Raw genomic sequence first — 17,979 nt, 5'->3', positions numbered from 1 at the left:
GTTTGCAGTGCTCAGAGAACCAGAGGGGGACACCGTCACAGGCAGAGTGATCGAGGTACTTGGTAAAGATGGGCTAATTTAGATAACAGGCATTTAACACATCTAAAAAAGAACAAAGAGCAAAGGATGTAGATCACACTTACAAGACGCAGGCCTGAGACACAGAGCAGGAGCAGGGAGGTGACGCTACCTCTATATAAAGCATTGGCCAGTTCTGATGTCTGCCTGATGGCCTAATCTGGCTACTCAGAATCTCCAAACACGTCCTGTCCATGGCTGGATTACATCAGCTCCTGGATCTTTGATGTCCACCAGTTACAAATATCATTTGCCAGGCAGTGAAAGTGGCTGAGGGATATAGACATGGGATGCCACAAACAGTCACAGACCCGCCTGGCCGAGACACAGATTTAATCCATCAACCGTATGAATGATAATACTCAGACTCGGTTTATTTCTCAAAAGTCTCTCACTGCAGTCATCAAAAGTCGGCACAGAAGCACTAGCAGACAGGAATACAAATAACTTTCTAACATGAGCCCATTTCTATCTCTAGCACTGAAAGACAAATCCTATTTGTAATAGATCCATGAGCTTTCATTGTGATCTACTAATCGATAACCTACAATCAAAGCTTGCCCAAGCAGGTACCAGCCATACTCCATCCGTGTTGCAAGTTTCCCTTTGAAGCGCTGGCAGAATAGCAGGACGGCTTTGGATCTGGTTCACCCCATCACCATGATTTGTGTTACAGGGAGAAAAAATGAATAACAGGAATAAAAAAATTTAGAAACTGGCGAACAGCTTCAGAGCAGCAACGTGGAGCAGGATGATGGATCCTCCAAAGAGGGAAGGGCTCATCTGACTGGGGAAGGCGATGCCTCCTCCGGTAGCTGTTAATCAGAAAAAGCAGATCAAACAATTCCTAGGAGATTATTTCACACTGACAGATCTTCTTAAAGCTGGACCCAGGTACCTGCCCAACAGCTTCTGGACCCTGGTTCTGTGAGAGGCACAACAGTAATCATTTCCCCTCCGCAGGACATTCCAGCCTGGAATTTATCTGGGACTTTCACCTCACTGGTGATATATTCCACCTGCCTCCTTCCTCCTCAGCCTGCTTCTTCCTTTGCTATGAATCATTAGTGAGCATGTTTCACCCAAGACAGTCCCAGATGCTCTGGTTGGGGTTTCTTATCTATTGCATACGTGAATTCCAGTTACAAATAATACAGACACGAGGCTATGAAAGACTGGCTGCAGGCACCAGTAACATCATTTGTGTTGGGTATTTTTTATTGGCTTTAGGGGAAAATGTAGAGCTGGGCAGAGAAGGGCCGCTCCATTTTCTGGAGAATTTTGATATTTCAAAATTTGGTGTTGTTCTGCTTTGGAATGAAAACAGAAAATGTTGAAATTCTCCAGAAAAGGGAACGGAGTGTCGGCTGGGGGGCAGTCCACTGAGCAGACTGGCCCAGAGTCGGGGGCACTGGAAAACCAGGGGTCCATGATTCCTAGACAGTCCGCCAGCTAAGCCGGTGCCAGGCGGGGGAGCTGCCCGGAACCCAGGCAGCGCTGTGACAGAGCCTGGTAGAAATCAAACTATCTCTGCCACAGGTTGAGATTTTGACAAATTGTTAAATTCCAGAAAGAAAATGTTTGCTTGAGATTTTTCCGAGCTGCTCTGGTAAAACAGTCATGTGTGTTTCCTGCTCTCAGAAGGTGTCGTGCACTGGGGATGGGGTGGGTGTAGCTAGGAGTGGAGGGAGCTGGGGACACACTTGGGTTGCTGGGTTCGGGGATGTGTGTTCAGCCTCCCAGTGCAGAACCTTTAGTGCTCTCAGGGGTAATTCTCCCGACACTCTCTGTTCTGCAATCAGCTGCAATTCACACAGGAAGGTGCTCAGACACCAGCCATGCCGGCCTACGAGAACCTGGCTAAATAGCCAGAACATGCAGCTAACCACACTTATTTCACAAGTGGTTTCCCTGTACATGACAGGTTTGCCTGGTGGGGTTGCTCTCGGCTCTGCACGTCAGTACGGCGGGGAAGACGTTTTCAAAACAATGAAAACAAAATGTTTCTTTCTTACCAGAGTTGTCAGCACAGACTGAGTTCTTCGTTCCTACGGTACAAACAGAGAGGGGACAATGAAACGCAGTGTGCTCAGGTAGAGTTTTCAACTCATTCTACTATTTCCAATGAAACATAGGAACTGTCGCACTGGATCCCACCAATGAGCTCCATCTGGTCTGGTGTCCTGTCCCCGGCAGAAGTAAGGCCCAGCTCCATCCGGAAAAGGTGCAAGAAACCCCAGAGTGGAATAACCTACACATAGAGGAAATTTCTTCCCAACCATGGCAGTTAGTGACTGCCTTATGTCCTCCGGCCTAAGGGTTGACAGCCCTTTTTAGAACAATTCTTTTATGCTATGTAACACAACTGTGGAGATTCTCACTATCTATCTAGTTGGCTAGTTGTTTTTTTTTATCTTATTGAGCTCTTGGCCTCATGGGAACCTTGTGGCAATGAGTTCCACAAGTTAATTTGGCATTATATTACAGAGCATTCCTTTTCCTTATTTAAAATATGTTGCCTTCAGTTTATTCTTGCTTTATGAAATAAGGAAAATGGCACTCGCTAATTTCCACTGTCTCATTTATTATTTTGCATCTCTCTATCCCTGGGGTTTTTAATGTGTCTGTTCTCCTAATTAAACCATCCCAGTCTGACCTTTAGAAATCTCTCCAGGCCTGCCATCATTTTCAACACTTGTCTCCGAACGTTTTTTCCCTCCACTGCTAAATCTTTTGGAGCCAGGGTGACAGAACCGAACCTAGTATCCCAGTGAAGACTGCCCGGTTGATTCATATAATGGTGTTCTGATATTTTCACATCATTCTCCACCCCAGCATGCCTTCTGCTTGCTAACCTTTTGTTTGCTTTACAGACCTGACAGCGCACTGGGCAGAGCTTTGCATTGAGATTTGCACCGAGCTCTGCACAGTGATGTCAGGTCTCTGTCTGGGTCGGTGCAGCTCCAGCCATCCAGTGAAATGATTCCTCACAGTGCGCATGGCACTGAATTTGTCACGGTGCATTTCACCGGAAGTTGTGCTGCCCATTCCCCCAGCTTGGTGAGATCGCTCTGAAGTTCCTCGCTGTCTTCTCTAGTCCTGACTGCGCTAATTAACACCCCATCTGCACATTAGACCACCTGCCTGTTCCCTTTTCCATGTCCGATGGGTTTGCTGTGCCGTGTCTGAGGAGCCACGGCTGCTCTGCCAGGCTCCTGAGGACTCTGGACGGGGCGTGTGTGGAAGACTCGCGATGGCGCGGGGCCGTCACCCGTCGTTGTAGTGATCCCTCTGCCCTGATGTCCAGACACCTTCTCTTTCCTCAGCGAGTGCTTGGGGCCGAGTGTTCTCCCACCCCAGCCCAAGGCCTCTCCAGCAGCAGGAGATGTGGCAGCCCGTCACCCCCCAGCCCTCCCCATGTCAGTGTCTCTCTCATCAACTCTCTCTGCAGTGGGGTTTTCAAATTCCCCACAGCAAATACCCCACACAAATATTTCTCCCGTCCAGCCCAGTACTCACTGTTCAGGAATGCACAGTTAAAATTGCTGCAGGTCTGGTTTGTGCTCCAGAGGACAAAGCTGTGACTCCCTTGTCCTGGAGATGCACTGAATTGCTCATGGACTGGGATTAGCACTTCTTCCTCCTCCTGAAAGTGCGAGAAGTTCCTGATATCAACGCCCAAGCACGTGTGGATGGTGAAGACTGTGGCCTTGCCAAATTTCTCAGCTTTTGCTCTATCGAAAGATGAAGAAGCAAAGAATCCAAACCTGATGATACCCGAACCCGTGTGTGATACGTCAGTGCCCCGGTACACTGTCTCTTTGTACATCACACCACAGCTCCCTCGTAAGAGCCGCAAAGCTCTTGTCAAATAATAATGAAAGGCTTTGAAATGGAATTTGTCCATGTAATCAGCTGGAGATTTGCCGTTCTCTCTCACTGCCTGATTAAGTTCTCCATGAAAGGCATTGTCAGTATAGGCTACTATGGCTCTTCCATGCTCATCCTTAAAGCCTGAGGGCAGAGAAAGCTTCGTCTTTACACTTTGCCATTTTTGCTCTGAGTTTTTCCATACTGTGCTAAGCAATGTGGACATGGACATTTCTTCCATTAGCAGCCCAGGTGCACGTCCATCCATCTCTACTTCACATCCTATGTACTGGTCATCAAAAGCATCCGGCATCATGCTCAGCTGCACCTGGCATGTGTCCTGGGAGAACAAAGGAAACATACGGTCCCGTTAGCATTTGTGTTACAACAGCGCCCAGAGCAGCGGTTCTCAAAGTGGGGGCACGGAGCAGGGGACAGAGCGGCCCAGCTCCACCCTCCCCGGAGACGGAAGAGGCCCCCGCCGCCGCCCACCTCCTGCAGCACCAGCAGCCCCCTGCCACTGCCTGGCACGCTCCCTCCGCCCTGCTTCCTGCGCTGCTGCTGGGGCTCGCTGCCCCCCACTGCTGCTGTACCCCGCTGCTGCTGCTGGTCTTGTGCTGCTGCCCTGCTCCCCACTTCCTGTGCTGCAGGCCCTGTGTTTTTCTAAGGGGGGGGATCAGGAGAAGTGGGGGGCGCAATTGTTAGTGCCAACAGCGCGAGAAGTGTACCCCCTGTTTTTTCTGAAAGGGCCCCCCACTTTCAGAAGGGGAACGGTGGGCGCGATTCTGGGGGGGAACATGATTGTTAGACAAAAGTCCATGGGCGGGGGAGGGTGGTGGCTCCATTTAAAAACTATGAGAACCACTGGTCTAGAGGTCAGACTAGGATTAGGGCCCCAGTGTGCTCGGCCCTGTACAAACAAACAAGGAGACGGCCTCTGCCCCTAGAAGCTCACCTGCGTAGCTCCCAATAGACAAGAGAGGTGAGAGGAGGGAGGCGGGGATGGAGATGGCAGCAGTGTCAGCAATGTGCTGCTCAGCAAGTGCCATGTTGGTGCCACAATTTCCAGGTGGGCGGGCGGGAGGAGTGCAGTGCAGTGCAGCGCAGCGCAGCGCAGCGCAGCGCAGTGCAACGGGTGCGCTGGGTTTGCACTGCCTGTAGCACTAGCTGAACACTGCCTGTGCCCTGCTTACGGGGGATGTTTGCTGCACACATTGGCTCGGGTTAGCGGGGGCTGTTGGGAACAAGAAGCAGGACTGGCTGGCATAGCTCACGAGAAGCCACTGCTCAGCACACGCTGGAGGGTGGTTGGGCAGTGCCAGGACTGTGACCTGTGAAGATGTTGGTTCCTCTGGCGCTGACCTGCAGGGCTGGTCTGAACCGGGCAGGCAGAGGCTGGCAGTGCGGTGCAGGCAGCAGGAGAACTGTGGGGGTGTAACAAGGACGCACTTGTAAGAGCGGCAGGGAGTTGTTCGGGCAGCCAGGCTCAGACACGGGGCTGGACTGTCACCCCCGAGAGCCACTGAACTGAACTGGGACCCCTGAGTGTGCTGGAAACCACTTCACAGCAGGGGCTGCGGCAGCCCCCCAGCATCCTAGGCCCAGCACCTGTGCTCTCCTGGCAGGACAGAGAGGAGGGAGCTGAGGGGAACGGGAAGCTCCTGCAGGGCGAGGGGAAGCCTGAGCAGGTGGAAACCGGTTTAAATGGGTTTTGTTGGTTTGGGATTGTGTTGGGGGATCCCAGGGGAGCCCTGTAAGCCCGGCCCTGAGAGACAGCAGGACCCAGAGCGGTTGTGGGGAGAAGGACTGGAAAACAGACTGCGGTAGGAAGGAGTCCAGGAGGCAGCAGCAAGTAGTCGGAGGGAGCAGACCTTGGCGGCTGGTCGCAGGTCCCTGGACTGGAACCCGTGTTAGGGGTGTTGTAAAAATATTCCAAATGAGGTTCGTTAGCCCTGCACCAGATAGAAAAGAGATCCATGCAGGTAGTTGGGCAGTTTCCAAGTTTTTATTTCTGCAAAGGTCGGACACTTCCCAGCAAGTGGTCAGTGTGAGACCCCGAAGGCATGCTCTCTTGCATATTTATACAAACACAAACAAAGAAATTACATATGCATAAATTCTTAATGCTTATTGGTACACTCAGATTATTATTGTTATTACTATTAACGTTACACTTTCTACCTCTTCTAACTATAAACATATGCATAACATAAAAAATAAGGGCAAAAGATTTCAACTTATCTATCAACATTGTCTAGACAATTTCTCAAGACTGAAGAGAAAACAAAAACTACTTATAGCTGACTCCTCATTTCTTCTGTTAATCTTTCTCTCTGACCTTGGCAGAGATAAGCACCATAAACATATTGAAGAGGAATGGGTGGGTGATTTCAACAGAAAGCAGAACACTAAAAACAACAAAATGGAGTAACTGTGGTCAAGCAAACAATTATTTTCTTTCAGGGGCAGGCCTGGGTTCCCCACCCAGCCACGGGGGAAGGTGGGGTGGGGCCTGGAGAAAGGAATGAGGCCGACTGAGAGGAGGGTGTGAGGACTGTGGGGCCAACGAGGATTGTGAGGAAGTTCGGCTGTTATGAGATGGACTTTCTGTGACCCAGGAGGGGAGGAACTAAAACCCGACCGGGCTGGAGGGCTGAGTCAGGGGAAGAGAGGCTGTCCACAGGAGTCACTAGGCTGTGATAAGCCACAACCCTGTGCCCAGCCCTGGGCAGCTCCTCCCCTCGTGCACAGCTGTACGTCGGGGCCAGGTCTGGGCGCTCGCATCAGGACAGACGGGGATAAATTGGAGAGAATCCAGAGAAAAGCAACAAAAACGATCTAAGGTTTAGAAAACCTGCCCTGTGAGGAGAGATTAAAAACTGGGCCTGGTTCACCCTGAGAAAAGAAGAGAAAAGAAGATCTGATAAGAGTCGTCACGTGTCTGAAGGCTGTTATCCAGAGGGCAGTGATCAGTTGCTCTCCACGACCACTGAAGGCAGGAGAAGAATTAATGGGCTCAATCTGCAGCAAGGGGGTTTTAGGTCAGATATGGGGAAAGACTTTCTGACTCGGGGACAGCTGAGCACTGGAACAGGCTTCCAAGGGGGGCTGTGGAATCCCCGTCCCAGGAGGTTTTTAGAATAAGTTGGACAAACACCTGCCAGGGCTGGACAAGGTTTCTTTGGTCCGGCACCAATGGATGGAGGGATTCTGCCTCAGAAATTAGTTTAATTAAAAAGGAATTAGTCCAGGAGGAGGATTATTTGCCAGACAGGAGTGTGGCACTTTCTGAATGCAAGGTAAAGGTGCATTTAGCAAAGATCCATGTAGACTGGGAAGATTTTAAAGGTGACACGGTACTGGGAGTTCGAGGGCTTCTCCCAGTGGATGTTTTAATGGGGAATGATATTGTCGTTATTAATAGTAGTGTCAATATCATAGCCCAGTCCCAAAAAGAGTTTGAATGTAAATCTTCTGTGCTACCTGTAACTAACGGGGAAATTTGTGAAAGGTGGGTGTGTGACTCAAAGTCATCTGTATTTAGCCAGATATGCTGTGACAAGGAAGAGAGTGTCTCTAGCCTTGGGATTGTGGAAAATAGCAGCTTGTGTGTTCAGAAAAGCAGTTTATCTGCTGAGGCAGAAACTCTCCAAATGCTTGTCTGTTGGGAGTGGCACTTTGTCTGTTAAGGAAGCCACCCCAATCTCCAAAAGTTTATCTAATGTTGAGGCTGGACAGTGTCCACAGCTCTGTTTACTATTTTTAGCCGAGTGAGTTTTCCCAAGGAAATCTTGTCAGACCATGGTGCCAATTTTCTGTCAGTTGTATTTAAGCAGCTATGGAAGATGTGTGGAGTAAGTCATCTAAAAGATGCCTTTTATCATCCAGAGACCAATGGTTTGGTAGAGAGGTTTAATGGGACGTTGAAGGCTATGCTAAAGATGTATGTGGACAGATGCCAGAATGACTGGGATGTCTTGTTGTCTTATTTGCTGTATGCGTACAGGATGTACCCCAAGAGTCTACAGGGTTTACTCCTTTTGAGCTGCTTTACGGGAGGCAGGTCAGGGGACCCCTGGATCTGATTCGTGATTCCTGGGAGGGTAATGTAGAGGTACCAGGACACAGCCAGTGGGGGAGTTTGTGTCACGGTTTAGAGAGAGCTTGCAAGATCACATAAGCGGAGCATAGATTATGCACCAAGTACCCACTATTGAGCTAACTGAACCCTTACAACTGTTTGTACCAAACTGAATAACATTATTAACTCCATAGTGAACCTTACAAAGAAAAAGCCTGTTTTAGCTAAACATGAATTCGCTGTTAATATTAGGGCCAATGTTAAGTCTTGCTAATGCCAGAAACTGTAAAAATGTACCATGTGCTTGATACTTTGTAAAACCCTTGAAACATCTTAAAAACTAAGAAGGGAAAGTTCCTGTGATGCATTCAGCAGTGTCTAGGGACACCCCTTTCTACACCAATCTCACGTTGGGGGTGTCACACTGGCTGGATTGGGGGGGGCATTTATTATATTGTTTGACAAAATCATAGTAATTCATGTGAGATATGCCACGTCAGGTACTGTTAGAAAGGCTATAATGTGCTAAATAAGATGATGATGTTTATGTTCATGTGTTATGTGTGTAATGGAAGTTATGGATATGGTTGCTATATCTGTATTTCAAATTGTGCTGTGCCAGGGTAACACCTCAGACAGGATGGCTATAACAATAGCCTGCTTAATGGCCCATTAAGACATTCACAGGTGCAAGGGGCCCAGGGGGAGAAGCCAGGAATATACCTGATGAGTCACCAAGACTTGCTCATGTGACTCTGGGCTCCATTTTCGTTCCTGTGAAATTCCACAAACAGCATGGCAAAGGCCAGAGGACATAAAAGGCAGAGGCCTGGGAATTCATTTTGTCTTTAGTCTGTCCTTCAGTCATCACCTACCTCTGATCAACTCATCTACTGAAGCTGTGAAACAAAGGACTGAGACCCATCCAGGTATGGGATGTTCGCCAGAGGGATTATACAAGCCTGCAAACTCCACAATTCTTCTAGAAACTTGATGTATTTGGACTTTCAAATCATTTGTATGTGTCTGATTGCTTTAATCCTTTAACATTTCTCTTATTATAAAAAGAAAGGAACAAACCATAAACCTTTAGTTTTAGTTACTAAAGGATTGGCTGGCAGCGTGAGAGGCTGGACCAGGGGACCTCTCGAGATCCCTCCAGCCTCACCTGTCTGTGGTTCTAGGACTGCTGCATGCGTGGCCTTAAGGAGGAAACAGAGCGCTCACATGGGCAGGCTCCAGACCTTACCTGCGGGATTCCCAGCAAGATGTACAGACAGACGTGTGTCAAGGGGAGCAGTGGAGGTCTCAGCATTGCTCCAACTTCCCCGTGCGGCTGTAAGAGAATCCATCAAGGATGTCAGTGGAGGGGTTGGGAAAAGCGCACTGCAAATCCAGATCGCTCTGTTGTTCCGGTCAGTGACTGGGATTTCCCAGGCAGGAATAGCTATTTCTCGCATTGCAGCTCAGACGTAATGGAAGCGGATTTGTCCCTGGAATACAGTCTGCAATGGAGCCTGTGGGGCGTAGCTGTGGGGAAATCCTTCCTTCACTTCCCAGCGATCCCATTTCCCTAAAGGATTCTGGGTGGTGGGAATACGACAGCTAGCGCCGTGCCTGGCTGCTTCGTTCTGCCCCATGGCCAAGGGCGTGATCAGTGACGCAGACATCAAACACCAGCGCTGAGCCTAGGCCCGAGGGTCGCAGCCACACGGCCATCTCAGAGACGCAGACACACAGACCTCTGTCACCTGGCTGGGCAGGGACCCACACCCCAGCCACATGGCCACACGGAGACACACTGCAAACAGACCAACACCCAGCTCCCCATGTCCCTTTACCACTGCAGCTACGCCCTCCAGCACTCCCCTCTTCATGCCTGTGTTCACCTGCTGAGCGTGATGCATTTTTTACAGCCGTTAATTTGGTAGGACCCTACAAATAACGACGTGAATGACCCCATGGCCCAGTGGTTAGAGCACTCACCTGGTAGAGCCCAGTTCAAATCCTTTCTCCCTTTCAGGGGAGGGAGGACTTGAATCCAGGGTCTCCTGCATCCCAAGTGAGTACCCGAATCACTGGGCTAAACGTTATGAGGGAAGATCTCCCCGTCTCCTCTCCCCACCCCCTGCTTTCTGTGTGAGTTTCTCTCCAGGGCTGACCTGGTTCGCAAGGTCCAAGCACACCTACCAGATCGGGTCCCGCAGGTGAGGCAGGTGGAGGAACGTGTGTCTTCCCCTGGGTCATGCAGCGCTCTGGGGCTGGCACGGGGCTGCAGGGCACATGCTCAGAGGCAGACACGTAAGAGCCGAGGGAAGTGGTTACTGCAAAACTGTAGGTGCTGAGCCGGTTTCTGCACCTACAGGGTTCAGGGGCGGCTGAGCAGGGGCTTTGTGTATCCTGGTGGGGCCTGATTCTGGGATTTAGGTGCCTAAAGCGGCAGCTAGGTAGGGCTAGCTGGGTAGAGATCAGCTGCCCTGGCAATCTCCGCAAAGAGATGAACAGCTTTCTGCTTTGGAGACTCACCTGAGGTTAGGAACGGATCGTCTCAGTGGCTGTGTCAATGTGTAGGCCCAAAAGCAGATTGCTCTGACCAAAAGACACAGGCCTGGAGGGGCTTTGTCTGTTGTTTGCTAAACTACCTTTGAAACATCCTCTGTATGTTATCCGGACGTTCTGCTTACTGGAGTTCGTTTATGCGCTATTTACATTTGTTTGGGAACATCCGGAGAGGCCTTTTCTTGAATGTGAATTACCTGACTAAGATCAAGTAGTGCTTCTTGTTAGTGCACTGTGTTAACTGATGCAAGTGGAACCCATATTGATGGGAAACTTCGCTATAGCATCTTCTTCCTTTCAGAATGTATTTTCTTTTTAAATTGTGGTTTAAGTTTGTTTAACCTTTTGGCTTCTTTAAAGTAGAAGTTATTAAGTTGAAAAATGAATGTGGCATGTATGTGTAATAAGAAAGGAGAAAGCCCTACATGTTCATGGCAACAAAGGGGAGTGAAGATACATTGTTTTAACGGTGTTTTAAAACCCAGATGACCAAAGAATGCAAACAAGAGATAACCCCAAAATGCTGCAAGACTCACCCCAAGGACAGGAACAAGACAGAGTGTGAGAGAGATAATGGAAGTGGTCATGCTTGCAACAGAGATGGAGGAAAACAGCATGAGACAGCAAGACCCATAGACCCGAATAGGAAATGATCACTATAAAGGTGGGGTGGAAAGATGAGGGTGTTGGGTTCGTTCTACAAACATCCAGGAGGATTGGTTCGCCCCCTTGTGTCCAGGCTACCTGGCCAGTGGACTGTCACGAGCAACTCCTAGCCTGGTGATTATATTCCATCTGCAGAACTTTTTGTGTATGTGTGTGAGTGTAACAGCTGTTTAAAATTTCAGTACTCACAATAAATGGGGCGTATTGCTTTGTTCCCTGAATAAGATCCTGCTAGTCTTTTTCTTTCGTCAGTATAACAAATAGAGGTCAGATCTTTACAATGACCAGTCAGGGATGTTTGCACTCTGTGGGAATAGTTGTGGACAATGTAGTTTATGATGTAGATGTGAGCAAAATACATGGATATTTTTTGTTTTCACGATGTGTGGTTTAAAACATAGCTTCCTGCCTGTCCTCAAAGCTTCTCTAATTTTCTAACAAATAAGGGCTCTGAAATCAGCTCAGCAGAAAATATTAGACTTTTCATTCTGTGTACCAGATTCTACCCTCTGATATGAAAATTTGCATAACAAAAATGCCTAGAGATCCCAACCCAGATTGTGGCCCTGATGTGCTAGGGGCTGCACATAGGGAGGCTGTCCCAGTCCTCAAAAATTACTGTCTAAGGCAGATGAACGTTGATAGAAGAGATAGAGGTCAGGGGACTAGCTCGTTGTCACATACAGCAGGACAGCGGCAGAGCTGGGACGAAAGCCTAGGTCTCCAGACTCCCAGTCAGGTGCCTTATCCACTGGACCACACTCCCCCACCCTTCCACAGGTACTGGACAGATGTCACTGCGGGCAGATTGGTATCATTGTCTAAGCCACAGAGCAACCTGTTGGCAAGAGATGAATGCAGCAGAAGTGTCAGTAATTACATTCATGAAGAGTAAGAATGTAACGCTGTTACTATACCTGACTTTCCCCAATTGGCTCTGATTTCCTGGTAGGCTGCTCTCCCCAACAAGAGATGTCTTGCCGTTGTAGCATTTAATCCGTAATGTTCATAACTCAGGAAACACCTGACTTTATCTAAGAACCTTCCCTGCTGACTTTCACTTTCAGAATTAACGGGTGTTTGTTTTTTTAACAATAAGGGGCTGATCTAAATCCCACTGAGTCAATGAAAAGATCTCATTGATTTCACCGGGCTTCGGATCAGGTTTATACAGAGCCAAAAAGTTAATATGAGCTAGGGCAGGGCTGTTGAATATTGCCAATACCGCCTCGTTTCAAATGTAGCCACAGAACGACCCCGTTTATCCTCTGTGAGTCCTGTTCTCGGATCCTCCCTGTCCCACATGCTAAAGCCAAGCAAAAAAAGACCCCAAACAATGCAGTTCTCTAGGGGCAACAGCTCACTTAGACATCAGATGAAATCCCACATGGATAAATGTTTAAAGACTGGTGTTAAAAGGTTGGATTTGATTGGGTTGCGTAGAAGTGCACATTAATTAGAAGTCCAGAAGGGAGCGAGCTGAGAATGAAGGGAGGGAAAAAATAACCAGCCCGAAGGTGTAAGGAAGTTTTCCCCCAACTTTAGGGATTTGGAGAATATGTTGAAATGGACAAAGAGAGTCCTGCAGCACTTTAAAGTCTAAGAAATTTAATTTCTGCAGGCATAAGCTTTCGTGGGCTGTAATCCACTTCGTCAGATGTAAGGAATAGCAATCACATAGGAGGTATATATATACATATCCATGGGTAAGGAACAACAATGGGGAAGGTGGATAAAAGCAAAGTCCATTCAGTTAGAGTAGCTGAGGCCTATTCACAACCATTGATTAGGAGGTGAGAATGTGTGAACAGTGACAATTACTTCTTGTGATGAGAGAACCATTCCAAGTCCCTATTCAGACCCAGTCTGATTATGTCAAGTTTGCAGATGAATTCAAGCTCAGCAGTTTCTCGCTGAAGTCTGTTTTTGAAGTTTTTTTGTAGAAGTATGGCAACTTTCAAATCGTTGACAGAGTGTCCTGGGAGGTTGAAGTGCTCTCTGACTGGTTTATGGATGTTACCATTTTTTATGTCTGATTTGTGTCCATTTATTCTTTTGTGTAGTGACAGCCCGGTCTGGCCAATGTACATGGCAGAGGGGCATTGCTGGCACATGATGGCATATATAACATTAGTGGATATGGAGGTGAATGAGCCCCTTATGGTGTGATTGATGTGGTTAGGACCTGTGATGGTGTCACTAGAGTCGATGTGTGGGCAGAGCTGGCAGTGGGGTTTGTTGCAGGGATAGGTCCCTGGGTTAGTGTACTTCTTGTAGGGTGTACGGTTGCTGGTGAGTATTTGCTTCAGGTTGGGGGGCTGTCTGTAAGCAAGGACAGGTCTGCCTCCCACAGCTTGAGCGAGTGAGGGATCATCTGTTAGGATAGGTTGTAGATCCTTAATGATGTGTTGGAGAGATTTTAGCTGGGGGCTGTAGGTGATGGCCAGTGGGGTTCTGTTGTTTTCTTTGTTGGGTCTGTCCTAGGTGCCCGTCTGGCTCTGTCAATTTGTTTCTTCACCTCTCCAGATGGATACTGTAGTTTTAAGAATGTTTTATGGAGGTCCTGTAGGTGTTTGTCTCTGTCTGAGGGATCGGAGCAAATCCGGTTGTATATTAAGGCTTGGCTGTATACACTGGATCAGGTAATGTGTCCAGGGTGGAAGTTGGAGGCATGAGCTTTTATCCACCTTCCCCATTGTTGTTACTTACCCTTTGATACGTACATATATGCCTCTGATGTGATTTCTATTCTTTACATCTGACGAAGTGGGTTACAGCCCATGAAAGCTTATGCCTGCAGAAATTAAATTGGTTTGTCTTTAAGGTGCTACAGGACTCTCGCTGTTTTTGCTGCATACAGAGTAACACGGCTACTCCCCCTCTGAAACTTTTCAAATGGACAGCAGGACACGCCACCCGGAGCCAGCAGCAGCGAAGCAGTATGGGCAAGAAACCAAGCTAGCCTCAAGTCTGAGCTTGAGAAGGTTATGGAGGGGATGGTCTGATGGGGCAGCCTAGTTTGGCGTTATCCTTCTGCCAGGCAGAGCCGGCAGCAGCAAGGGCCGGGTTCCATGTCTAGGGATTCCTGTCAATGACACCACACCAAACCGGCTCGAGCCCCCACCCAGTCACCTGGGAAATCACACACTATCCCCTGCGAGCCCCAAAAGGCAATACTCCCCCTCTGGCAAGCACCGAGTCTGTGTGCAGAAAATAAACCTTTTAATAGTAGGAAGGAAGTAGCACAGCCCTGGTTTGGGAAACAGTGCAAAGAGAGTTAATGCACTCAGTGAGCTGATCCCACCCCAGAGCAGGTCTCCCTTCTTGCTTTCCCCTCTACCGACCATCCTGGTTGCAGTGTCCACCTCTCGGTTGGAGCTCAGCCAGTCCCCTTCTGCAGGCTCCTGCTGGACACGAGCTTGACCAGGCCCCTCCGCTGCTGTTTCCTGCCACCTCCAGGCCTCGCCAAATCCCCACTGCTGGCTCCTGGCATTTGCAGGCACCAACCGCTACCTTCACAAGGCCCAGCTGGGTCCTCTCTGCTGGTCGTCAGCCACGGTTTACGGGTTCCTTTAGTGATTTCAGCTCTTAGTGAAGGTCAGTTGATGGGAACATCTTCTACTGACACAGGAGCAACGTCCCTGCTCTTAACGAAACACAAGACCCCAAGATAAGTCATTAATTCTACCTTTTAACAATGGGAGAAGATAGTCAATCCCTACCTGAGAGTAGCCTCAGTGAGAAATTCCCCAATCTCCCTGCTTTACCTTACACTGCTTGAGCATCCATATGCCTCCTTTGTTGAATTCTGTTTAGATTAAAGTGAATTTTTCATCAGAACAGGCTAACCACACTTCTGCTGGCATTTGTTCATACAGTGGAAGGACAACATTTCATTAACACAAAAGTGACTTGTAACACAATACCAGACACATTGACCATTTCCCATCGTGCTCAGCACCTAGTGTGCTTGTGCAGATACAGTGTAATATGCTGAGTATTTAACTGTACTCATGCAAATACAAAGCCTATGCAAATAAAGTGCCCTCCCTTTCAGCTGCTGAGCAGGGTGAGTGCCACTCAGACATTGCTTATATTGGCAATTAACTGCTCTTTGACGACTAGTGGTAAATATGCCCAATGGTCTGTGAAGGGATGGTAGATGCGGTGGGTTCTGAGTTACTACAGAGAATTCTTTCCGGGGTCTGGCTGGTGAGTCTTGCCCACATGGCTCAGGGTTTAGCTGATCAGTCTTTAAATTATTATTTGAGAACTTCAGTAACTCAACCATAGGTCAGGGGTCTCTGACAGGGGTGGGCGGGTGAGGTTCTGTGGCCTGCGTTGTGCAGGGGGTCAGACTAGATGATCACAACGGTCCCTTCTGACCTTATAGTCTACGAGTCTCAATGGTGGCCCTCCAGCAGCTGACCCGGGCACTCTCTGTCCAGCATGTGTGTCTGCCAGAATCAGAGAAGATGAGGTTTGGAGGCAACCCCAGGAGATATCTAGTCCAACCCCCTGCTCAAAGCAGGACCAACCCCGACTAAACCATCCCAGCCAGGCTTTGTCAAGCAGGGCCTTAAAGACCTCTAAAGATGGAGATTCCACCACCTCCCTAGGTAATCCATTCCAGTGCTTCACCACCCGCCTAGGGAAAACATTTTTCCTAATATCCGACCTAGACCTCCCCCACTGCAACTTGAGACCATTGCTCCTAGTTCTGTCACCTGCCACCACTGAGAACAGCCTAGCTCCATCCTCCCTGGAACCCCCTTTCAGGTAGTTGAAGGCTGCTGTCAAATCCCCCCATTCTTCTCTTCTGCAGACTAAACAAGCCTATTTCCCTCAGCCTCTCCAGCCTTGTCCCTGCCCTATTCTAACCTTACTCCAGCCCTGCTCCAGCTCCAGACCCCTCCCCTAGACTCTTCGACACTTACCAGCCACCCTCAACCATTGGCCTGCATTTGGACCCCGGTTATGATATTGATTTGGCTTGTCCGTGGACTCTAATCTCGGTTCTGGCCCTGGCCTGTCCCCAGACCCTGGTTCTAGTGCTGCCCTTGGCCTGGTACTGACCTTACATCCAGCGTCAACCTCTGCTCCAACCACTAGACCTGACTACCGGGAGTCAGTGCCACAGACAATGTCTCAAAGACCCACTGTTACTGTAACATAAGCAACCGTTTTTTTCTTCTTCTAAAACATTTCAAAGATCAACCGTCCCTCTCTGTCCTAACAGTTAAATCTCTCTTCCATGCCTTGCTCCTCTGTTTAGATTACTTCTCTTTCTCCAGCACTGTACCTCCTTTGCCACCCAGCTCAGACATTACGGCAAAAGGCCCTTTTATTTCAGCAGCACATTTTCCAGGCCAGTGGCCCTTCCACTTGCTCTGCTGGCTGAGCTTGTGTCTACAGGCACACCTGTGTGACAGGGGAGGCTGACACTGAGGGAGTCTGCAGCGGATGAGGAGGCTTTTACAGACACACAGCACAGCATTGTTTTCTTGCATCATTTATCTTTGCAACCGCTAAGTGTGAACAGACAGCAACAGTGGTTTTGACAGAACGAGCTTGCAGAACCAGGACACCTCTGTGCTAATGGTGAAATGTTTGCTCTAGTGGAATAGAAAACAGTCCACATTAACTAACAGAAGTGACAGTAGAGGATCATGGGATGGTGTGAATCTCCCAAGAGTTATTTGTTCAGATTTGAGAACTGGAAACCGCTTACAAGTTTTTTCATAGCTCTACATCTCAGCCACAAGATACAGAACTTGCATCTCACAATGCACAGACAGGGAGCAGAGAAACCAAAGACCTGTGTAACCTGTGTGTGATCTGCATTTCCTCCACAAATGGTAACCGATTACTTCTGAGCCCTGAGATACAGGAAGTTCCTGTCCTCTGCACAGTTGTGCTGACGTGCTGATCGGAGTGACTTTCCTAACACATTCACACAGTATTGCTACATTTGGCTAGCCACAGATCTGTGCTGCAAACCTGGACTGCATCTCCTTTCAGGAGAGCGAGAGCGAGGCAGACTTCAGCTACCTGGCAGCACGGGGCCTTTTTGCATAAAATCATTGCCATCGGAGGTGGAACCAGGCGATGATATTCCAGCTAGACCATTCCCAGCGCACTATGCAGAATTGTTTCCTGAAGTATTTTATTTAGTTCCCTATCCTTCCTAGTGCGCTTTTCATCCATTGTTAAATGGCCCCAGTGTTACCCGATTTGCAAGGCATGCTCTTTTGCATATTTAAACAAACATAGACAAAGAAATTATATATGCATAAATTCTTAATACTTAATGCTTATAGGTACATTCAAATTATCTCTATTACTATTGACCTACTTCTTCTAAAGGTATTCATAACAAAAAACATGCTAACAGAAGATTTCAGCTTATCTCTCTGGGCTGCTTGGTCTCTCTCAAGGCTATATAACTAGTTAAAACCAGTTGAGGCTATCTCCTTGCTTCTTCTAGGAACGCTTTCTCTGACCCTGGTACAAGACAAGCACTGTAAGAACAAAAAGGAGGGGGCTGGCAATCTCTACAAAATAGCAGAACACTAAAAAAAACTAAAATGGAGTAACTGTGGTCAAGCAAACAATTATTTTCTTTCAGGTGCACTCATTTATATGGGTTACCTTTCTGGGGGGGAGGAGATCTGTAATTCTATCGACGTACTACTTGTGTGTCCATATGGAGCTCTGCAAGTCCC

The 17,979-nt window shown here is 48.3% G+C and overlaps 1 protein-coding gene across 1 annotated transcript; it reads right to left on the bottom strand.

Annotated features, from left to right (window-relative positions):
• Positions 1–543: 543 nt before the first annotated feature.
• On the bottom strand, positions 544–12,247 carry LOC137159962 (ecto-ADP-ribosyltransferase 5-like). The gene is made up of 5 exons (XM_067558428.1): positions 12,172–12,247; positions 9,279–9,365; positions 3,598–4,288; positions 2,094–2,126; positions 544–893 (listed from the first exon to the last, which is right to left on the bottom strand). The coding sequence occupies exons 1-5, from the start codon at positions 12,244–12,246 to the stop codon at positions 787–789; spliced, it is 993 nt and encodes a 330-aa protein (XP_067414529.1). The 5' UTR covers position 12,247; the 3' UTR covers positions 544–786.
• Between the last annotated feature and the right edge of the window lie 5,732 nt (positions 12,248–17,979).

This window comes from Emydura macquarii, unplaced genomic scaffold (genome assembly GCF_026122565.2).
Source record: "Emydura macquarii macquarii isolate MOO-44397 ecotype Brisbane River unplaced genomic scaffold, CSIRO-AGI_Emac_v2 contig_2054, whole genome shotgun sequence".
Lineage (NCBI taxonomy): Eukaryota > Metazoa > Chordata > Testudines > Chelidae > Emydura > Emydura macquarii.
Note: the sequence above shows the minus strand (reverse complement) of the source record. Positions and strands in the feature narration are given on the sequence as shown.